This window comes from Euprymna scolopes, chromosome 3, assembly GCF_053919585.1.
Source record: "Euprymna scolopes isolate OS-2025 chromosome 3, ASM5391958v1, whole genome shotgun sequence".
In the NCBI taxonomy this organism is placed as follows: Eukaryota; Metazoa; Mollusca; class Cephalopoda; order Sepiida; family Sepiolidae; genus Euprymna; species Euprymna scolopes.
Genome location: NC_136484.1, coordinates 128,366,123 through 128,391,309, shown reverse-complemented (window position 1 = coordinate 128,391,309; position 25,187 = coordinate 128,366,123). Strand labels below are relative to the sequence as shown.

The following is a 25,187-nucleotide window of genomic DNA, read 5'->3' as shown; positions in this document are numbered from 1 at the left end:
AGTTGATAAGCCAGAGGAAAATGAAAAATACTACAGAGGAAAGTCCACCGAATAATATGGTGCCGGAGAGGGAGGTCGCAGAATATACAGTGTCTGATGGCAAACAAAAAACTGTTCTGACCTGCTGTAAACTCTCAAAACTTCCTATGACATTGGACAGATATTGCCGCATTATCTTCCCAATAGCTTTTATCATTTTTAATATAATCTACTGGGTTGGTCAAACGTACTGATTATCCAAATCCGTTGGAGAATCGGAACTAGAATATATTGCATGAACATCTTTAATGATGATTTTTTTTTTACCTCTTTTTTTTCTTTTGGTTTGCTTTTTTTGTTCTTTTTTAGAATTCAACAGAAATTAAAAAGAAAAAAACAAAAAAACAAAACAAAACTACAGAAAAATCTTTATGATGTACGTACCCGTTTTACGGAACGAAAATACCATATTCTAAACAATCTCGTAAATTGATCAAGTAGTTTTATTTTTATTTAAAAAAAAACAACATTTTTAAACGATTTAAAGGTGGCTAGTGTGAAATCGGTAGCACTACTAAGTTGATCTCGCAAGTTTGAATTAATTATTATGGACTTATCTGCTCTTGTGTATAATTTTTTTCCAAAATGGCGATGTGAGAAAGTTCTATTTTTACTTACTCATAAAATTTGATTTTCTTAGTTAAATCAATGAACGTGATTTTTGGAATATGACATATTCGTTCTCTGAGTGGTACATACATCATAAAGATTTTTCTGTATTTTCTGTATTTTTTTTATTAGGTTGAATTCTAAATAAGAACAGTTGTTTTTTTTACCATCGTTCATATTGTAAAGGTGACATGATTAATCGAATTTTCTTTTAAAAAAATATTTCAAAAAAATGTTTTTTGCCTGTATTATTTGAATGAAAATTCAATATTTACATGGTTGTTTTTTTTTTCACTAGTACGTTATCAACGTTGATATTTTTTTAGTACATTTACTCCCCTTCTTCCTGTGTATGGGTATTGGATATGACCTTAAACTATATCCGATGGTGAGGCCCCAGCTTGCAGGCTTTGGGGAGTGTGGAGCCACCCTTTAATTGCCATTGCTCCCAAGTCCACTCTGACCCAGAGTGGTAGTGCCTGTTAGGGTTCCAACTATGGGTTAAATAGAAACCGACTTGAAAAAAAAAATATATTCTATTAAAAAAATTTTCTTCAAAATAACTGGATTCGGCATTAAATAACCCGAAAAGGGTTGATATGCCGTAAAACAACCAATCCACAATCCTTTGTATAATTCACTTAAGTACGATTCACGTGTGTCCTGCATTTAAATATGATGGTTGTTGATTATTTGTATACCTTGATGCTCCTTACACACTGAAATCGTATGAACTATTCCTTTTTAACATTTATCCTAAAATCAACAGACACTCATTCAGAGTGTGGCGTAAACAATCGCCTGGAACATGACGTAAATATTCATATCTTTCTCTTTATAAGGAAAAAGTGTCTATATATGTGTATGCGTGTTGCGGCATCACAGTTAAATCGTCAACCTCTGAACCAAACTATGTACGTCAGAATTGGTCGATTTAAAAAAATTTTTTTATTTATTGTTGTAGATTAGACTTTGCGAAGTGATGCCTTATGAACGCTAAAATGAAGATATCCTTAATTGCTTACACTCTTTCCTTCTCGCTTCGTTGGAATTTGCTTTCCACCTCAATTTCTAGAGCTAACAACTTTTTGCATCAAGGTGTTATTTTTTGAGGTTCAAAAATATTTCCATATGTGTAAAATTCTTTGATTTAATATCTTTGTGGGGTGAGAAGGAAAGAGAATTCCATCGAAGCAGAGAAAGAAAGGGTGTAAGCAATTAAGGCCATTTTTCGTTTTAGCCTTCGTAAGAATCACTTTGCGATATCTAATCTATCACAACGTTATTCAAAACTAGCTGTCCGTGTCCCAACGTTGCCCGGGATCAAAGATTAACTGAAAAGATTTAATGATAGTGCATAATAATCGTTTATGAATTGGTAGTTAAATAACTTTATTATTTCATCACGGCCGATGGAGGCGAATTATTCTTTAATCATTTATTATTGTAGTTGTTATAGTGTGATAGTGTGATCAGTGTGCGTGTGTGTGCGCGCACGCGCGTGTGTGAAACGGTTCGGTTTAAATTCTGTGGAAGTAAAAAAATAAAATTTTGTTTTATGTATTTTTTAATAACACTTTTTTTTAAAAGCGTTGCCATTTTTTTTAGCATTTCCGAAACAACCACATCAAATAATTGTACATATTTGACATATCATTTACTTTGAAGAGAAAATATTTAACCATTTAAAAAAAAATTAAGATCGATGAAAAATATTCGATAAATGTTAAGTAATATATTCTTTACATTAATAAGAATTTAAAAAAAAATTATATTACGTTTCTTTATTTACCTTATCACAATTAATCTATTTTATGTACAGAGGTAAAATATCCATACGGCAAACTCATTTTAGTAGTCCGGAAGACAAAATATTTTCGGTAGATTGGTTACCTTGTGACTGAAGTGTTCACCTAACACCTTCAGTTCTAATATTTGTCGCCATATACGGGTTCGAAGAATCCCACACTAAATAATTGCGTATTTTTTTTTTTTTTTTTTTTTTACTATAGCGTTCCAGCTTTTTCTTAGCCGATAACGATCATCATAATAAACTTGGCATTCTTTTTTAAATAAAAATATGGATGAAAATATTTAATAAATGTTCTTAACAGTACTTCCCCAGATTATATTGTAAAAAACAACATTGCAAAAAAAAAAAAAAAAGTATTATTATTACTGTGGTCTTGAAAGGGTCACTAAGGAAAACACGGACATGGAGATGAGTTAGAAAAGGTAAAATATATTGAAACAAAAAAAACAGCATATGCAAAAGAGCAACCGTCGCAGTAAGTACTGCCAAGATGGCGGACTACGAAAGTTATAGTTTGGAGGAGTTCATTTTTAGTGCATAGGTGAATCCCCAAAACAATTGTGTACTTACCTGTTAGGTAAAAAAAAACCTACACTAAAATTTTTGTAAATTCATCCAATATTTGTCTTTAGAATAAAAACAAATCCCTGTGTAATTTTAGAAAGCCATTCTTAACATGGAGATAGAGGGAGAGACTTTGTTGACTCTTTTCTTGCTTGAAGTTACGTCCCTTGTTCAGTGATATTTATAATGCCGAAAATAGCAGCCACCAGCTTCCACCGATAAAATTTGATTTATTTATTTTTAATCAAAATACTGGATGAATTTGTATAATTTTTGGTGAACTGTTTTTTTTTTTTTTTTTTTTTTAACCTAACAGGTAAGTAGATAATAAACATTTGTACTGTTTTCTTTATTTCCTTTTTACGAGTAGTATGACGTATAAGGGTTAATCCGGAAAAATCACATTCTTAATTCCTAACCGTTCTATAAAATTCAACAAAAGTTAAAAAAAAAAAAAAGAAGAAGAAAAGAAAGCGGCATAGCCGGGTACTTCAGCTGGTGAGAAAAATATTGTGTCATTGTTAAAAAGTCTAAATTTGGAGAAATTTTTTGTTTGAATGTTCATTGGTTTAATCACTTCCCTTTCATAATTCTCTTAAAGTACATATCCAAAACAAGGCAGGTATTTTTATTTGCTTAATTATTCCATTTATGCTTGATTAAGTAAATTTTAAAATATTTTTATAACATTATTTGAAAATTATATGGGTTTGAAAACTATTTGTCCTGATTATTATCTTTAATATTCTCGGCATAGACATTACCCCTCCCCCATATATATATATATATATATATATATATATATATATATATATATATATATATATATATATATATATATATATATATATATATAACTTCTCGCTCTTTTCCCATAAGGCATTCACAGCAAGAACTCGCCTAGAAACAGCCACAACAGAAAACTTTCCTCCCCCTCTCTCTCTCTCTCTCTCTCTCTCTCTCTCGCTCTCTCTCTCTCTCTGTACCGAAGACCTAGCCGAACTTCTATGACCAAAGTACCATGAAGCTGATTTCCTGATGACTAAAACAGGGTCATCGTCAAGTCTAATGTATACAAATATTTGTTGACTAATCCATTTTGAATAATAAATTTATCTTGAGAAATCGTTTGCTGATTCCACGGTTGTTTCCAATCCTCACTTGTAAGCACTCATCATCCAACCTACGATATCTTTAACCCTTATTCTTGAGTCGTTTACCAGGCCATTGCTAAGCGATTACCCATTAGTGACAAAAGATTATATATTATATTTCTCACAGCATCAGATTTATTAAATGAAATTTTACTTTCATATGAAATCATTAACATTCAATTAAAAAAAAAAGTTGTTTTTTTCTCATCCGTTTCAATTTGCAATTTTGAACACAATACAAAAATAAACTCGTGAAAAAGTATTTTATGTTTCGAAAATAGTGTTGTATTTCTACTGCGTTTAAAAGAATGACAGCGCTGATATTTAAAAATATAACAATATATCTATATTCTCGGTGACCATTATAGATGGTTGGATGTTCGGGAGATTCACATGTGGGAATTCAACAAGAGTGTTTTATTCGTCCATTATCGTTTCACTAGATTGACCTAACTTTGATTACACCTGTGTAACCTTTTGCCGAAAATGACCCTTCAAACAGTATACATTTAACTTGTCTTTTTTTTTTTTTTTAAACAATTCATAAATGTTCCTTTTTTTACGCAGGTTCTTATGTCAGGGTCATAATTTTTATTCAAATGACCTTTTGGTACATTTGATAATTATTTGTTGTTTCTTACATTTATGACCAGGTGTATACTTTTGTCAAAATGATTTCTTGGCACAAACTGTCTAAATATCAAACACTAGTAATTGAAACACACCTTAATTACTAAAAAAGGTAGATTGTATAATATAAATAAACATAAGAAAAATAACAGAGTGACACTTATCACACTGCACAAAATAAAAGTTCTGGAAACTTGTGTTATATTTTCTTATTAAAAGAGTCTTATTAAAGTGCAGTGTTAGTAAGAGAGTCTTAAGGAGGGATGTGTAAGAGAGATGTTGTTGTAAGAGATTGTTCATGTTATGAAGATTCATATATATCAAATGTTCGTACTTAGAGATGTAATAGAAGGAAGCTCTTTGAGTGAGGAGATAGTGTTCGGACAGTCTTAGTGTAGATATGAGATGTAGAGTTCACATTGTCGATATGTAAATGTCGAGACGTGTATGTAAGATGTGTATGTAATGACATTTTAAACCACATGATATACATAAGACATATATAACAATTTCCACTTTACCTTTTGGTTGAGTCACAACACAAAGACGACGTTTATAAAAACACATGATGGGTTTATTTCTTCTCACGACCGGCCGTGGTTTTCGTCATCAAGAATTCCAAGCTTCACATATTAAGTCTCAAAAGTGACCGTCTCGCTTCTAGACGTTCGAATCAAACTCCAGACTATCGTCTGTTTCCTTGAACTCTCTCTCTGTTTCTCCCCAGTTTCTCCTTACTAAACTCTAAATTTTTCTAACTATATCTAGAACTTTCTATTTCCATGACGTCATACACATGTTAAAACATGTGTCTTCTTTCACGTGTTCTGGACATGCGTGTCCAAAACTTTTCCTTTTTTTACAAAAGGAATTTTAACCTATATTCTCAGTAACCTATATTTCCAATATGTTAAAAACATGTTTATTAAATTATCTTGTAGCTGCATTATTTCAATTGAATTTTCATAACAAAATTGACAGTGCACATTCTTTTCTTGAAACTATTTTATCTCTAAGTTAAACAATCGTTTGTTTTACATTCCATTTTCTAATTCTTTCTCGTAATCTATTTCTAAACCTAATTTACGAGGTTCGAATTTCGTCTATGCTATTTCATTTTCATTTTAACTAAATCTCTCTATTTTTATACTTATATGAAAAAGGGGCAGCCCTTATCATGTAACACTTGTAGAAAATAAAAGTTATGAATGAACAAAATATCTCGGGCTAGTAAATTTAGCTTCATGGATAGAACGAAAATACTCCAGGTTGTAAAAAAAATGTTCCAAATGACCATCCCGGAAAGAATCCACGTAACCATGGAAGAGGTTAGAAATAAAACGTTCAAAGATACGTCAACGTACACAGATAATTGACCATAATCTTTTTTTTTTTTTTAAACACGAAAAAGATATCACTATAGAGTGTTTTAAAGGCACGAGAAAGCCCTGTCAATAAGAGATAGGCTCGTTTCTCAATTTCTCACCATATGGGAGATGAGAATAGAAAATCTTGCCACAAAAGCGCACCTGGCATAAACATTGATGAGGACAATAGTTCGGAGAAAACAATGTAAATAATAAAAAAGGGAGTAATATTGTTTTTATTTTTTTTTAAGTCGTGTTCAACAACATTTGGGAAGCAGATAATTTGTATTATTTGGATTATTCAAACTACTGTTCTCATCTTGAGTGTCTTAACAACATAGAAAAAAACTAAGACTACCCTTAACAAACATTATACACTTGCAATTTCAAGATGTTTTTGTAATTTCTAAGAATAAAATGTCAGTTTGGAATAAGTTCTAGAAGTGAACCAACTTTTTACCAAAAAATTCTTCTAAATCGTTTGGATTTTTTTTCTTGGTGTTAAACAAGAGACCATTAAAGGTACAAGACATGTGGTGACCGCGTACTAATCCGACACTGTTTACATGCCCCACCCCTACACAGCAGAGATCCCTAGATCTTTTACTCTAGTAGTTTCTTCCCCAGAACTGCTAGACTTTGGAACTCCCTTCCGGGCTCCTGCTTTCCCAATTGTACTGACATGCAGAAGTTCAAACGTAATGTGAACAGATATCTAGATGCTCAACTCCCTACATAGTACTTCTGCAACTTATGTCCCCAATAGTAGCACCTTACATCAAAAGTGGCACTGTGCCTTTTTTTGGAGTGAAATTGTAATAATAATAAAAAAATTTTTTTAAAGGTATGAACCTCCACTTTTCCCTCCATAGCTATGTGTAAGAATAGTTTTTCTTCATTGTGTTTCAGCATTAAATGACCTACAAAAAAGGTTAACATGTTGTAAACCCAAACTATGTTTTTTAAAGTGATGATTGTTCTAAATCATTTTTTATTACTTATATTAAAGTGAGTGCTTATATAAAGTATTACAAAAATGATAAAAAAAAAAAACATTTAAGATATTTTTTAATATATATTTCTCTTGTTACTTCAGTTGGCCTTCGGGCCAAGATCAAAGTGTAGTATCTGTTCTGCAGATGCTGCACTAAAGATAATTTGTGCCAGTCAATAGAGAGGAAACCCTCTATACTGGGACAATTATTATTTTTGGTAACCAGAGTGTCCCCTTTTTGCCTACTTTTAGTGGAACTGGTTTTTACCTCACATTAAAAACGGCCTTGTGCCTAATTTGCTTTGGTGGGGAAGCAAATAAATACAACCAAATTTTGGCCTTCGGGACAAGATCAAAGTGTAGTATCTGTTCTTCAGATGCTGCACTTCAATTTCTTGTTCTCTGTCAGTGGAGGAGAAATCCTTCACGACTGAGACAATTTTAATTTTTGTTCCTTCTCTCCACGTTAAAAAACGACCCTGGTGTCTAACTCTGTCCCGTGGGGAGGCATTGTAAATAGGAACATAATTAATATAATAGATATGTTTTGCTTATTGTTCTTTTTTGTTTTGTTTTTGTTTTTATTTTTGATTGTTTGAACACAAAGAAAATACTTGCTTGAGTCTTCTAAACTTCGAGAACTGGATTAATACTTTATAGCTCCCCCCCCCTTCTCCTAAGCTACATGTATTGCAAGGTCACAATGATATTTTCAAAAAAAGAAACCATATACATATAAATAACATATACACATAAATAACAAGTACATTTTTTTTCATATTCAAATTTATTAATTTCCACCTTATGAAAAAGATGAACCCTGATGTTTATTAGGATGAGCGATCAAAGTGTAATCTTTGAAATATTTATATGTGAATTTTAAAAAGAAACAAAAAAATGGCGACACACTCTCTTTTAAATTAATAAAAGATCAAAAGCTCAGACAAATGCTTTGTAGTCTTGAATAGTGTTTGATGGTTAGATCACTATGAAACTGCTTGATCCTTTCATTGCTTTAATGGTATGTCACGTAAACGAAGAAAATATATTTTTATATACTATCAAGGCCAAAAGCCACTCAAGATTAAAGGTTAGTGAAATTTTCAGTTGGATGAGAGAATATGAAAGAATTTCGAAGTATGATTCATTCTACAGAATATATATATATATATATATATATATATATATATATATATACATTTTCACCCCAAACAAGGCAAATTGCCACTTTGGTGTAGGGGGCTACTATCAGGGGCAACAACTACTGGGGTACTATGTAGGGATTTGGGCAGCAAGATGTCGGTTCACATTACACTTGAACTTCTGCACGTCAGTACTGTTGGGGAAGCAGGGACCTGGAATGGACATTGGGCTTGAAAACAACCATGTCATAACCTGCAGGGAAACATTACCATTGTAACATGTTCCACAAGTGAACAGTTCTTGGGAAGAAACTTTTTTCATGGAAGTTCTGTCTGGTTTTATGTACACAGAGGGAGAAAGAATAGTTTCTTTGCAGTGGTGGAAGAAAACGAGTTTTACGAGAGGATGCAGAGACCAGAGTTTGAAGCTCAGTGGAGTACTTACCATGGAAATAGTGATGGAGTAGAAAAAGACTAGAAACGTCTCTTCTAAGGAACAGAAGCGATCATCAATTGATTTTGTACTGTCGCAAAATCAAGCAGGAAAAAGGATTAAAAAAAAAAAAAATTTAATGAAATTTTCATGATCTATTGACTATCATAACGACAAGTCGTGATTATTTTTAAAGTAAATGTGTCACTTGCATAGTTTCTTAATTTCTTATGGTGATTCTACTTATAGCTTAAGTATTTAAGGTGCTGCAAGTGTCCTAAACTCTGGAGTCTGCAATACCGGGAAACGTCTCATGATTGCCCTCTGTGAGGTATGATCTAAAAAGTAGATACCAATCAGATTGCATGTAGTCATATGAATTCTTATGCACTCAAGCCAGATCTTCCTTGGTATACCAAGATCCCCTGTGATATCCAAACACATTATAGTGTTATATTTCTTTATATATATATATATAAGCACTTTAAGGAAATGCATACCAAAGTAAATACACTCTGATGACCACGGTTTTTGTAATCAAACAACAACTTGTTAAATCAACAAAGTTTTGTTTATTTTACAGAAGATAATCTGACAAGCGAGAGAGTTCCAATCATTATGAGGGAGATGGTGGCCAGTCGGTGGAAGTGTATTGCTGCTTCTCTCTCTGCTCTCTGCGCTCCGACTAACTCCTTTCTCTCACTGATTTCCACAAATCTCGAAAAGACGATCTCCCCCTCTAAATGACATAATCACGCAATGTTTTTAATGTCATTATTTCTAAGTTGTCGACTAAATTACAATAGCATTTTTAAGTTAACATTCCTAAAATTAATGTAAATAAATATTTATTCTCAATATTTTGATTATTCTAAAACATATTTTAGCTGCCGAAACTTTTTGGTTTGAATAATCATAACAATCATCGACCACTATACCTTTTGGCGTTGCTCGGGCAATATCCAACAATAGAGTTGATGCAAAATGAATTAGCTACACCATTTCTTCTTCTCTACAACCACTCTCGCACAGATGTAAATTTGTTAGTTTCAGTCTTTTTTATAAGCTTTTGGAACTCTCTTCCGATTGCCTGCTTCCCACCTGACTGCAACTTGAATGTCTTAAAGCCCAACATTAAAAAATTCCTGATAAACCGCCCCCTTAAGTTATCCAATTTATCAAATCTCCATTACTAACGATTACTACAATATTATCCCATTGATTACTGTACTGAAATAACCCTTATCCTCGAGTGGCCTCCGGGCCTTGATAAGTGATGACTCCAATGTAAAAAAAAAGAAGATTATGATACAATTCTATGGTTAAAATTTTATGACAATTGGTAAAAAAGAATCTATTTTTTCAAACTAATAAAATATCCCCAAATTTGACTGCATTTGCATATATAGTGTCCTGGCAAGCCCACTTTTGTTTTGCTGCTTTGGGATGAATTTTGCTTAGAGTTTTTTTACTTGATTGTCTCTTGCTTGATTGTTTATATATATATATATATATATATATACATATTGTCTATATATATATATATGTCTATATATATACATATATATATACATATATGTATACATATATATATATATTGTCTATATATATATATATATATATATATATATATATAGACAATATATATGTATATATATATATATATATATATGTATATATATATGTATATATATATATAGACAATATATATATATAGACTATATATATATATATATAGACAATCAAGCAGTGTATATATATATATATATATATATAGAGAGAGAGAGAGAGAGAGAGACAATATATATATATATATATATATATATATATATATATATATATATATATATATATATAGATAATCAAGCAAGAGACAATCTCACTTCCATTAAAGATGGCAGAGTGAACATAGACTGAAAAAAATGTTTAAGGAAATGTTCCTCAGCAAGTCGTTTTGGCCAAGTAAGCCTCTGGATAGAGACATTGAATCTCTATGGCTCGGGGTGAGAATTGTCTGAAGATAGCGGTTTCAATCCTACCCAAAGCCGGCCAGAAGCTTACTTGGCTAAAACGACTTGCTGAGGAAGCAGTTAGGAGATTCAGAGTTCTATCCTGTACCAGTTACCACCTGACGAAGGCCAGATGAATAGTTACTCGAAACGTCGTGAAACAACAACTAAGAAAGATGAGGATAATAGTCCACAATAAACAGATTAGTAGCTTTGTCATTGTCGTAATCATGTAATTTGTTTTATGTAAAATGAAATATATATATATATATATATATATATATATATATATATATATATATATATATATCTGTAGATTTCTTGACGATTTTTTAAATGATGATACGGTTAATTAGTGTTTTCACACTGAATAACTTTTTTCTAAAAAAATCGCCCATATTTTATTTGGACGTGAACAAATATTTTATTTATTTATCTATTATTTTACTTGTAAAACAGTAATCTACGGGCATGCATGTTTCGAGATCCTATCTCTCTTGAACATAGCTTGACTGTTTCTAGGAATCGAATCTTATCGGTTGTAGATTATGCAACCCTTGCCTCACAATTACACAGCAGCTAACCTTGCAGGGGGCATCCATTGTCTCTTGAGACTGAATGGAGGCGTTGCATATATGCTGTACATGATTGACCCATCTGAGACATTGTGTGCCGAATCTTGTCAATAACAAGTTTCTAATAAAGCCCAATCGATATTTATAGCCGCACATTCACTTGATCATGGCACGATCATTGCAGTGAAGCTGTTACAGATCAAATGTATTTGGGTTCCATGTCTCACTTATATTAAAGATGGCAGAGTGAACATAGGCTGAAAAGAATGTTTAAGGAAATGTCCAAGATGTGAGAATAAGTATTGATAAATGTTCAAAACATCAAATTTAAGTATCTAAGAAACATTGACGTATTACAAATAACCAACGACAATCGTATTCAAATAAAGGAAAAACATCATCGTGAAAGAACGAACTATACACCTAGAAAAGGCCGGAGAACATATCGTAACATTGTCCGGGAACCAACACGTTGTGGCCTCAGTCACAAAGCAGACAAAGGATAGAAAAGAACTTCAACTCGCTTTGTTTTTGAATTGTACAATGGCATTTATTTTCTCAATCTAGTGTTACCACTGTGACGTTCCTTACATGATGTCCTTCTAGAACATCATTCCACGCCTCACACATGATCTCGAACATTATTCCTTTCTCTAACATGATCTCATTTTTAAAGTCTTTATTTTTTCCTACTGATGACGTCATTTAGCATACATTTGCATATGTGCGTCCATGCTATGTTAATCAATCATAACGTAATATAAATATCAACTTTAATATCAAATTATATTGTGCAAAAATTAGCCATGATTAAGTATTGAAATTCTATTGTAAAGAAATTTCTCTACTTTATCTATTTTTTTATGTATTTTTTCTTTTGAAATATAAAAGTTATCATGCTAGATTAGAAGTAAGACCCAAATGGAAATCCATTTGATATTAATTAATATTAGTATTTGATTTGGACTAATCTATTTTTTCATTTTTTTTTTTCCACTATGTTGTTGGTATCAGTCAGATTGCATGCACGCATATCACTTCTTACACATTTCAACTAATTCTTCCTTGGTGTATTACGCTTACTGGTAACTGGATTATCTGTTTTATTTTAATGTGAAAATTGCTATCTCAAGAGAGATAATTTAACTCAGTTATTTTAAAAACAGTTTTATTGGCTAGTTAAAGGAAAAAACCTTTTCAATTGGATGAAATAAAGATTTTTTTTAAAATTTCTTTTGAAATGGAAATTAAAAAAATATTTCTTACTGCCATTCGAATTTAGGATTAATAGTAAAAACAAGTTTCTTAAAATACTAGAATGGCCTTTAAATTAAAATTTAGATGCGAAACTGACCCTTCTTTCTAAGTCGTGAGGTTGACAGAAAAGCACTAATTATACCGATGTTGGACCGTAAAGTAAACATCTGCTTTTTTTTTTATCCCATACCATAATTTTATTTTTTTTCATCATTTTTTTAAGATTAAAAATTTTTGCTGCAATTAATTCTAAAATCTAAAATAAGTTGATAATAAAGGGTGTTATGGAGTTGGTGCAAGAGGTGGCATGCTGTATGTACAACTATAATGGTAGTTATAACACTCTCAGATCACCCATGAGATAGCTGTAGCACCTGTCAAACATGCTTGAATTTCCTAGAGGATTATAATGCAAAAAATAATATCATCCACAGAGTATGAATGTTTACTGACATGCCTCAACATACCGGATATTTAGTAGTTTACATGGAGATAGTTATGGACACCAAACAGTCGGATTACTACTAGACAAGGCCACAGGGGAGACAACCAAAGCAGCAAAACTAAAGTTAGCCTACTATAACACTATATATACAAATGTACGCGAATTTGGGCCTCTTTTATTGGTTTAAAATATATGTTCTTTTTTATTAATTGTCATAAAATATTAACGATAAAATAGTATTATAATCTTCCAAAATCCTGAAAATTTTCATGTAGTTTCATCACATAGAACCAAAGATATGAGCATTTCTATATTCAATTTGGTTACGAGTATATATATATATATATATATATATATATATATATATATATATATATATATATACACACACCACTTTTTTGGCAATTTTATAAGTTCAAAATCTCGGCGACTATTGATCAGAATTTAGAAAATGAAAGTTTGTTGGAAAACTAATGATCTGAATTATATAATGGGCTATATGAATCGGCATGCGTTGTGACTATATATATATATATATATATATATATATATATATATATATATATATATATATATATATGTGTGTGTGTGTGTGTGTGTGTGTGTGTGTGTGCGTATGTGTGTGTGTGTGTGTGTATGATTATGATTAGTTTTTTTTGGAAAAAGAAATCCAGCAGAGTGCTCAATTAAAAGGAAAATCTGACGATATCCAAAAAATAAGAGCGTATTTATATTTTGTATTTTGTGTACAGAAAGTTGTTCGATGAGATAAGTCATTGGTACCGTCGGTTTCAAGCCCGATAATTAGGACCGTTATCAAGCTCTCTTCAGCCAATACCCATCCCTATATATATATATATATATATATATATATATATATATATATATATATATATATATATGTATGTATGTATGCTTGATTTATGCTCTGGCAATCAGTCTTTATTATGGGATATTCCAATTCCTGTTGTAGCTGTTAATTTAAACCTGAAATTATAAAAATCGGTCAGTCTTCTCATAAGATGTATAGCAATAAAATACTGAATTTTCAAGAGTCTAGGACAATTTTAAATGCCTGTACAAATAAAGTACTGAAACTTATCGAAGGCACCTCGTATATGCCAACTTCTCTTGGTTAACAACTGCAGTAACGTGGGTAGCCGTATACTCATACAGCAGACATTGACATTGTGGCTAAGTGGACGATCCTTCCCTGAGGCACACAGCAAGCACACAAGTGCAGATATGGCTGAGCTTCAGATTTCAAAAGTTCTGAGTTGAGGGATAGACAAATCCCTATTTTAACCATTATGGCAATGCCATTATTCTAACTGAGGTATTTGCTTTGTATTTTTCATAACCACTTTATTTAGATAACAGTAATTCTTATTTACAATATTTGTAGTATTAAAGACAAAAATCTACTCTAACATTCTATATACAGGGTGGAACGATAAAATTGTCGCCCTAAAGAAAACAAAACTACAGTTTTATTTTAAAATTTTTATTGAAAAAATCAATTCATCAGGTTACTTGATTATGTAGAAGAGCTGATATCTATTCAGTGGAGCAGCCTCCAGCCTCCAGTCTCAATTATCACCTCGATATGGGCCCGGGACTGAGAACATGTCTTTTTCAAGGAACTCAATGAATACTCGGCGAATGGCAGCGATCAAGCTGACTTTGGTGTTGTGGAAGGTCATGTTGGTGTTGTTCTCGATGTATGATCAAACGAAGTAGTTCAGCAGATGCAGGTCGAGGAAGGAGGGGGGGCAGTGAGAGAAGAGTACAAAATTGTAGAACTCCTTCTAAAGTCACCCCGGGGTCTCTTTGGACTTCTGGGCTAGTACCGAGTTCTGTTGCCACACCCAGGTTCTGCTGACGGCGACCCGATTGCACCACACTCTTCAGCACATCCAGGTACACTTTGGTGTTGACTTTAAAGCCGACTTCGAAGATGTGAGATGGTATGATGTGGCCTTCACTTGAAACCACACTAAAGACCATAATCATGGCTGAAAACTTTGTTTTCATCACCCCGGACATGTCCCTGTTATTTGTAGCAATCCAGCGATGGTTCTAGCTGTTGTTCACCTGGTCCTGTCAGAAGTTCTTTTTGTCTGAAAAGAACAAGAGCATGTTTGGCTTCTTGGGATGCTTCAGTTTGTTGAGCAACCTGACAAACTTGATTAGCCTGAGGTTTTTTATCTTCTAAGTAAAGATCTGGTTTGTCTGGCGCCGGTAGGTCCTACATTTCTAGCCGTCCTTCACACATGCATTCACAGTTGTATGTGAGATGCCTAAATCTCTAGAAATCTGTCGAATAAGTTGCTGGGGAGTTTCATCAATGATTGCCTGAAACTTTTTCGATGAACTCCTTGGTCCGGGCCTCCCTGGGCTTCCATTCAACCACCTCCAAAAGGTCGTCTGATGCATTGAGCTATGCTCTCAAGCATTGAACCGTCCAGATTTGCATTTTGAGGGTATTGACAATGATCCTATGGTCATAGCTTGGATCGGTAGAGATCATGAGTTGTACAGCAGTGCATCTCCGATTTCACTCATTGAACATTGTGTCACTTTCAGACATGATAGAAGGCTCCTATCACTCTTGGGATTTGTACATAACTGGCCAACTAGCAGATGGTCTGCATTAATAAAAAAGAAAACCGGTTTTCATCAAATAGAAATGGAATCATGTCGTCTTTTCTAGGGCGATAATTTTATCGTTCAACCTTGTAGTGTTTTATTTTGATACCTTTGTTAAATATGTAATAATAGATAAGGTGATAGTGAAAGAGAGCTTATTCTAAACCCATGAGTCTGGATGAAGAAAATGATATTGACTGTCCACAATATGAGAAAGTTATTCGAAATGAATGTATGAATAGGGATAAGAGTTAGTTCAAAGACAGGCAGAATTCATGTATTATTTGTACTAAATTTGTGTGTCGAAATGGTATTGAGAATAAGTCTATGTGCTGACAAGTCTCCATCTTGAAAAAGTGAAACCTTTGTATCAATGCCGTTGACCATGGTTTGGTTTGCATGCCAAAAGAAGAGGTCTGGTGATTGAACTGAGCGACATGAGTAAGTTAGACAGTTTGACCTTCTCAAACAGTGCTGGTGCAGTCCTTTAAAGAACTTTCAGGAACCAATGCTCCACTCACCTAACAGATTGTTTTCGATTGGTTAAATTCCAATCAAAAGAAAGTGTTTGTTCTATTCAGCACCAAGCTTACAAGTCAAGCAACTATTGCAGACATCGTTATTATACAGCTGATGCTGGTGTTGTAGAAGGGAGCACTACTGCTACAGATTTTCACATATTTCTGTATCTATTAATCTATCAAATATTCAAATAAGGAATTAAAATAAGAATATGATTTGTGTTCTGCTAGGTCTACAGCAGATGTGCTAACAGTTATATCCAATAAGATTAGCGAATCTCTTGATGGAGGTTTTCTTTCTAGGACAATTGCTCTTGACATATCAAAGGCCTTTGATAGGGTATGCCGTAAAAGTCTACTCCACAACATCTCCAGCTATGGTATAACTGGAAATATCTGCTTAATTATTTAATCATTTCTCTCTGATAGGCTCTCAGGGGTCCATCCTAGGCCCAACTCTCTGATCTACATCAATGATCTCCGAAATCACATCCTAAGATCATTCGTAGACATTTATGCTGTCGACACTACCATCTATAGCAACACTTCAAAGGCTGTAAATGACCAAGTTCTCTCTTATTCTCTCACCTCTGATCTTGAGCACGTGTTACAATGGGGAAAGAGGTGGCTGATTAATTTTAATGCATCTAAAACCAAGCCTCTGTCTTTACCTCATCAGCGCTCTGATCTCCGCTTGCCATCAACTCAAATGAATGGCTCTGGTCTTGGAGGGGGTGGGGCTCCATGTTTTGATAAGCTTCTGGATCTGACCTTTATTCCTGATCTGAAATGACATACATCAAATTCGTTGCCAGGGTTGCTGGAAAAATGGATCCTTCTACCACTCTAGTGAATATCTCACTGCCGATGCAATTCTATACCTCTATAAGAGCCAAGTACGCCCAATGGTGGAGTACTGCTGTCACATCTGGGCAGGATCTGCTAGAAGCACCTCATTCCTTACTTTGACTTTGTAGCCTAGTGGGCGATGCTCTTTTCTCTTCCCTGTACCATCTTTCCCACAAAAAAGACGTTGCGAGCTTTCTCTGGTTTATCGTTATTTTCATGGCAAGTACTCGTTTGAGCTCCAATCTCTGGTTCCCTCTCGCCAAACTTTCATGAAAAACACTCGTCTAGCTGATACCACTGTCATTAATTTCTCCCACTTTTTTATCTATGCCCAAACCTAAATGTAGATTCCATGAACAAAACTTATTTCCTAGAACTGCACACCTGTGAAACTCTTTTCCGTTTCCCTGCTTTTTAGCTGACTACAATATGGTCCTCTTCAAGTCCAACATAAACAAGTTCTTGATGAGCCTTTCCCCTTAAATAATCCAATTTACCAAATTTCCACTACTAATGATTACTATGATATTGTCCCATTGAATATTGTACATTCATTAACAATTATCTTCGAGTGGCCTCCGGGTTTTGATAAGAGATGACTTCTTTGTAAAAAAAATGAAAAAAAACACTCATGGATTTTCAAAGATTTTCTGAAAGGATAAACATCTGTTAAAAATGTATTACCGATTAGCAAATATATATATATATATATATATTACAATTATTGGTCCCCCGACAAAAGGAGGGTGGACCCGTAAATTCACCCTTGTCTGTTTGTCCATTCGTCTGTTCATCTGTTCATCTGTCCGCACTTTTCTCAATAACTACGCCTTGGAATTTTTTAAAACTTTGCACAAACATTAAACATGATATGAGTAAAAAAGTAACAAAACGGATTTTCCGGGAAAACTCAGGTTGGCCCCCCAGAGGTGCCTTTCAGATTAAAATGGCTAAAATTGAGACTTTTGTGCTTATTAAAAAAAATTGGATGCTTTGGATTTTTATAAAACTTTCTGATTTCTATATAATTTTGTTTGTCTGTACTTCACGATAACTCTTGGGTGTGTCCCAGGGGCCCTTTAAGGGATAATGAAAACACTCCATTTTCGGACTATTTTACCATATTTGTCCAAACTTTTCTGTGCATGTCTATTTAGCAGTTTTGCATGGTGCTGATTTCCGATTTAAATATCTTAAGGCTTTGGGAAATTTTGTGGCTAAAAGGGTGGGCAATTTTTTTTTTTTTTTTTTTTTTTTCATGGTGCAGAACTCAAATTTACATATGTTGAGGCCTGAAACTGCACCGTTTGTTCATTTTCATCAGGATTTGACATCCCCTGAGGACTTTTAGGGCTAAATTGGAGGGGGAGTGCAAATGCTGAACTTATTATTTTTTTTATGCCTCGTTCATTGTACACTCACGGGGAACCATGCATGCTTCACTCTTGTTTTCAAACCAATAACTGCTGAGAGAAACATTACTTCTGATAAATCAATTGAGTTCAACTGTATACGAGTAAATAATTTTAAAAATATTTTTTAAAGAAGAAAAAACAAAATATTTTTTAAGACAAGTAACATTTATTACAAAAATAAATTTTTTTTTGTTTTTAAAAGTTATTCATTATTTTTCTGTTTTTCTTTTCAAAGCAATAAAGATAAATATTTTTCCCGATTCATAAAAAAAAAAAAAAATTTTACACAGATTTAGATTGTTGTCCATTCTTAATAAAAGTATCAAACTTATTCTCATTTGGTTCATTTGTTTTCCTCAAAGCATCAATTTGCCGGAAATACGCCTGCTTTTGTCACGAAAGTAACACATGACGATATTGTGAAGGCCGATCCTTTCAAGATCTGTATCTGTCAAGTGGGAAAATCTCCGACCGTCAAGTTTCTTCTCTCGTAAATGATTGAGCAGACGTGACTCCAAGTTGAAGCAAGCAAGGAAAAGCTGCATTTCTTCGACATCAAACCCATAAATGTTGCCATCAGATGGAATATGAAATTCTTCTGGTTCATCCACTTTAATTTCTAGAAAATAAAAAAGATAAATCACAATTAATCATATTATTGAGTTTGTAGAAGTCGTCCATTGAGATCTTCCGAAGATTCCAGTTTCTTTTCATGCCATACATAAGACCTTAGTATTTCGTTATCTTTTCCCTCTAAGCTCTGTTTGATCCAGCATCATTAAGGACACTAACTTCTACTAAGGTTGCTTCTTTCCCCATTCTTATCTCATATCACCACGTTAGGTTTGATAGCTCCATTTTTTTCTAGAATGGAGGCATTAATGTTTGGTTGCATCTAATGTTACCAATGCAAAGCTACTTTTCTTTAACACCTAGCAGGGTGACCCGACGTTGCCTGGGAATGGATGAGGATCAACGAATGTTTCACCCCCTCCCCCATTAACTTCTAAGACTGCTTCTTTCTCCTTTGTCTCCCATATTACTAAGACAAGTTTAATAGCTCCATTTTCTGGGTATGTAGCTGTAGTAATTGCAACTTCATAGTGAGTGATTTATGATTTATTTCCAGCTATTCTTTCTGGTATATGTTCCCAAGACTTGCTGCCAAATTCGATATTCAACTTTTTACAGATGGTCCAGTGGAGATATTTACATACTCCATTGTGTCACAATGTATAGTAATCATCTCGCAGCAGAAGCCAGAATGCCAGGTCGTTAACATGTTCTATTTTGTGTTGCAGAACATGCACTTGTCATTGCTGAGACCACTCATTTTCTTAAAAGCATTGGTCATCAAGCCTTGATCTTGGACAGGGATTATAATCCTCCTCAGATCATAGTGGAGCGATCCTCTTTTTAGCCAGCCTATAACCCAAGTGTGTGTGTGTGTGTGTGTGTGTGTGTGTGTGTGTGTGTGTGTGTGTGTGTGTGTGTGTGTGTGTGTGTGCACAATACCAACTAGGAAATTTCTATGATTCGGCATGGTACATACAGCACATAGTCTTCCTAAATGGTCACCCATCTGTCACTGGCCAGGCTAATGCTGTAACACACACACACACACACACACACACACACACACACACACACACACACACACACACACACACATACATACACACACACACATATATACATATATATATATATATTAAGCTCCCTTCTTTGGGTTGAGTACTTTGTAAATATATTTTCACTTTACACGTATTTAAGCGATTAAGCGAAGCCCACTATTTGTTTGTAAAGCAAACTAATAGTTTGAGCACTGTGCAATGGGCAAATATTAATTTAATGGACATTTGAGGAGAAATATTTATGGGCACTGATTCATGGTCTGATGGTTAGAGCTGCCAACTGTCAACACGATGTTTGATCCATGGCTAGGAAAAGGTGTATGTCTAGTCGCACTGATGAGTTGTGATACAACGAAACAGTACTGTATGTGGATGACTATACATATATATATATATATATATAAATGCAACTTTGTGTGTGTGTGAGTTCGTTCCTTATAGACTCCAAAATGGCTGAACAGATTTTCTTTAAAATTGACAGAACTTTAGTGTATAAGTCTGGGAGTTATCTTAATTAAGTTTTTTTTCTCAGAATACCCCTGATAATTACCGCTAATCAATAATCGAAACCGTTATTTTAATTTATCTATCATCGGTAAAGCCATTTTTTCCATGTTCTCGCTTAGCAACAATGATAGAACAATGGACCATGAAAATTTTACTATGGATAAGTTGATAGTATGTTTTTTTTTTTGTTTTTTTTTTGCATGATGTGGTCTGTAGGTTCAAACCCCGCACGTAAATTTCTTAATGTTCTTTTTTTCGTTAACTGGAAAGAAGTTTGTTTCAAATAATTTTATAAAATAAACAATAGGTTCTCTAGATTTCAATGTAGAATAACATATATTTTCGACTAAGTTACTGTATGGAGGCATGTGAAGCTTCCTCCCTGGCGATTTCACGGATTTTGATGATAATAAAAATATAGGAGTGTGAAATATTCATTGATCATCATTCAATACCGGCCAACGCCGGGTCTCCCTGCTAGTATATATATATATATATATATATATATATATATATATATATATATATATATATATGTCAGGTCATGTCATATGCTACTGGTACCATGTAACCCAGTACTACCTGCCTCATGGTCGGGTCACCGGCGACTAAACTGGTTCTCCCACCAGACTTGTTTGGTGAGGAGGGCGGCTAGTCTCCCTGAAGGATTAAAACAAGACCTTCCAAAGGGCGAATGAACTTTTTTTTTCTGGGTCAACGGCCAACTAGCACCGTGTATATTTGTGTGTATGTATGTGTGTGTTGGAGTGGAGAGGGCTCCCGTAAGCCGTGGTGAAGGCAACCTTTCTAGGAGAAACAAATCTCTGATTTAAAAAACCATAAAGCGGAAGACCATTACCCGCATTAAGCTGGTCTGCAGTTTAATTTGTTGCTGGCTATCTTGCTCTTGCTTGTTGCTGGATCTCAACATTTTGAACCGAGAAAGAGACTTAGCTGTCGTACAAAGCTAAGACTCTGTAACATCATATTTGTATAGATACTCCCTCGGGCATTTGGGCTCATGGATTTTAAATGTCTGAGGGAGTAGCACTCGTCTGGCAAGACGTTGCAATCATCATCACATATATATATATATAGTAGCGTCCAAAACTAAGGGACAAAGTTTTAAAACTCAATATTTGTTAGAAATAACAACTGTGAAAAGCTGAAATTTTGACAACTGATAGACGTCATCATCCATAATAACATACTAAAATTTGAATCATTTGCAAAAGATAGAAAAAACTTATAACAATAATTTATTCATTTTCAAAATAGGAACGTCCAAAAGTAAGGGACAAAATTGAGAAAAACTATGTAAACAGTATGCTATATTCAAATTTTTTGGTTTCCTCTAAAGAATAAGTCTTACTTAGTCATTTGTTAGCGTTGCATCAGTCGACACCATGGCGAAAGGCCAAAAACTTGATTACTCTGTGAGGTAAGCTATTGTGAAGCTACACAAGGAAAAGCACACCATTAGAGAGATTTCAGAGAAAGTGAAACGTTCCAAGAGTGTTGTAGGCAGGGTTGTTACATCCTACAATGATACTGGCAAAATAATTAGTGCTTTTAAAACCAGCAGACTCCACAAAACTTCGGCAAGAGAAGATCGAATAATGCAGCATATGTCATTAAAGAACCGTTTTAAGTCTTGCACAGAAATTAAAAGGGCTATGAATAGTACCTCGTGTGTTAATGCGTCAAGACAGACTGTTTCTAGATGACTGCAAGAAATAGAACTGTTTAATCGAACCATATGGAAGAAACCACTTGTTAGTTCGAAGAATAAGAAGAGATTAGAATTTGCAAACAGGTATGTAATGTGGACATATGAAAATTGGACAAAAGTATTTTTCCGTGATGAAAGCAAGTTTAATTTATTTGGAAATGATGGAAAAAATAAACAATGTATTGGTGAAAGATTAAGTGCAAAGTGTACTAAGAAAAATGTCAAGTTTGGGGGCAGAAGCGTCATGGTATTTGGAATGTTTTCTAGCCCAGGTACAATGCCTCTTGTCCGGTTACAAATTCGTGTAAATGTGCAGATCTATAAAAATATTGTTCAAGATCATGTTGTGCCAATCATACAGAATTTTTTGGCTTCAAACGTATTTATACGTATTTTATTCTTCAAATTTCACTCAGCGCTTCTAATGGATATAAACAAAAAAAAACTACCCAGATTTTCAAAAATGCGCGACCACGCGTCACCTATCCAGCTTCATAAACACCCCACAGTTAACAACATCACGTGGACTTTTCATCGAACTATCTTCCATTCTACATCATGTTGAAGAAAAAGAGAAAAAAAAAAGATTGACAAAGGAGTCTTACTCCAAAATATATTTCTTAAAAAATAAACACTCGTTCATTTTATAAAAAAATTTTGCGTTGCAGTTTTTGGCTTCAAACGTATTTATACGTATTTTATTCTTCAAATTTCACTCAGCACTTCTAACAGATATAAACAAAAAAAAAAACTACCCAGATATATATATATATATATATATATATATATATATATATATATATATATATATATATATATATATATATATGTGTGTGTGTGTGTGTAAAAGAGATTTAGAAGGCTGTCACAATGCGAGGAATGAATTATAGTCGCTGTTGGTAAGAGGAGACGAGAACAAGTGGCGATTTACAAATCAATAAGTACATACATATATATATATTTTTTTATATATATATATATTTATTCAGTTGTATGGTAAAATGTCTTACTTGTAAGTCCATGCGACGTATTCCATTATTAATTTCGGAAAAATTTTCCCTTTTCAAATGGGTGCGTAACAGGTCGATTCAAAGCATGCTTTGTTACGCACACCATTTGAAAAGGGAAAATTTTTCCGAAATTAATAATGGAATATGTCGCATGGACTTACAACAGCGACTATAATTCATTCCTCGCATTGTGACAGCCTTCTAAATCTCTTTTACACACCTATCCTACACAATGCTTCAAGCAAACTACATATCAATCATATATATATATATATATATATATATATATATATATATATATATATATATATATATACATGAGCAAAAAAAAAAAATGGGCCAAGAGCGAAAGAAGGAAGAAATCGATTTTTCAATATTTTTTATGAATTTTTATTAATTTTAACTGAAAATTTCTATTTTATAGATCGTTATTAATATAGCATATAATAATAAATGGAAAAATTAATCCTAAAAATGGTAAGACTGCATCTTGGTGAGAGTATAAAAAATCGAATTGCAGGATTAAGGCGATTCAAAATGACTTACAAACAGATTTTTTTTATATTTTAAGAAAAGAAAATATGAAAACATCTCTTTCTGCAGTGAAGCGAATTGGTCAAAGGTTCCAAGTCGAATGCTCGGTAAAAGGGAAATCTAGATCTGGTCGCCCTAGAGGATCCACTTTGACGGACGACCACAAGCTTAAATTAACTGTTTTGAAAGATCAAAAAACTTATGTTGACCATAGCAAAGAATTCAAAACAGGGGCCTGAAATTCTCTTTCTAGATATATAATATCTAGACGAATGAAGAAATGGGATTTTCTTCTAAAAGGTGTGCAAAGAAGCCATTTTTATCTAAGAAGAATATCAATGATAGAAAGATTTTTCTTGTGTTATGGCAAGAAAGATACAGACTGGTTCAGGAATGTTTTCTGGTCAAATAAATCAAGATTTGTCTTGTTAGTGATGCTCCTGAACGGTGCATTCGAAGAATTGGATAAAGATTTTCGCCAAGTTGCATAAAAACGACAGTTAAACACAAGAATGGAGGGATAATGTTATGGGGAACTTTTACTGCAGTAAGAGTTGGGGAACTTATTAGATGTGAGAAATCAATCAATGCAAAGGAATACATTCGAATATTAGAAACACGACTGTTACCAAGTATCAAGAAACTGGGAATATCCCAGAACATTATTTTTCTACATGATAATGCCCTGCACACGCTGCTAAAGTCACAAAAAATGGTTTTCTGATAATTCAATTGATGTGATTTCTTTGCCAGGTGAAAGCCCCGATTTAAACCCAATCGAGAATATTTGGTCCATAATATCTCGTGCATTGGCTGAAAGAACATTTTCGAACAATGACAAACTGTAGAAAGTCGTGTAAAGCGAATGGAATAGCATCTCCTCTTCACAGTGTGCTACTTTGGTTGAGAGCATGTCTAAAAGTGTTAGGAAATAGGTCGAACATAAGAAAGAAATATGGTAAATTATATTGTAGACACGTTTTACCGGAAGAAAGGGTCAGCTGATCGGATCTGCGTGTGAGTCATGTGATCAAGTTAGCTGGAGTCAGGGGAGTTTGGGTTTGGACGTAGAGAAGAACAGACAGCTTAACAGGTCGTCCCCTCTCCTTCACTGGGGGGGGGGACGCTGACGTGTGGTGTGAAAATAAGAACCAAGCAAGCAAAAATATTTATTTTCCATTCTTCTGCGATCGACACCTGGAAGGTGAATAAAAACTATATAAAACCAATTCATCATCTTGAGTGAAAGAATATTCGCCCAAAACAGGTTTCCAGTCTCCCCTCCACGACACAAGATGAATGCAA

The 25,187-nt window shown here is 33.7% G+C and overlaps 2 protein-coding genes across 5 annotated transcripts in view; one reads left to right on the top strand and one right to left on the bottom strand.

Moving 5' to 3' along the window:
* Window positions 1–3,331, top strand: part of LOC145258992 (glycine receptor subunit alphaZ1-like) — a 441,610-nt gene extending 438,279 nt beyond the window's left edge. For all 4 annotated transcript variants that reach the window (XM_080116658.1, XM_080116659.1, XM_080116657.1 and 1 more), the window contains one exon: window positions 3–3,331. In XM_080116658.1, the coding sequence (XP_079972784.1) occupies window positions 3–233 (231 nt within the window). In that variant the 3' untranslated portion in view covers window positions 234–3,331. The remainder of the gene's footprint in view (window positions 1–2) is intronic.
* Window positions 3,332–18,611: 15,280 nt separating this feature from the next.
* LOC145258976 (uncharacterized) overlaps window positions 18,612–25,187 on the bottom strand; it is a 62,953-nt gene continuing 56,377 nt past the window's right edge. The window contains exon 3 of the mRNA XM_080116655.1: window positions 18,612–19,084. Coding sequence (XP_079972781.1) covers window positions 18,822–19,084 — 263 coding nt within the window. The 3' untranslated portion in view covers window positions 18,612–18,821. The remainder of the gene's footprint in view (window positions 19,085–25,187) is intronic.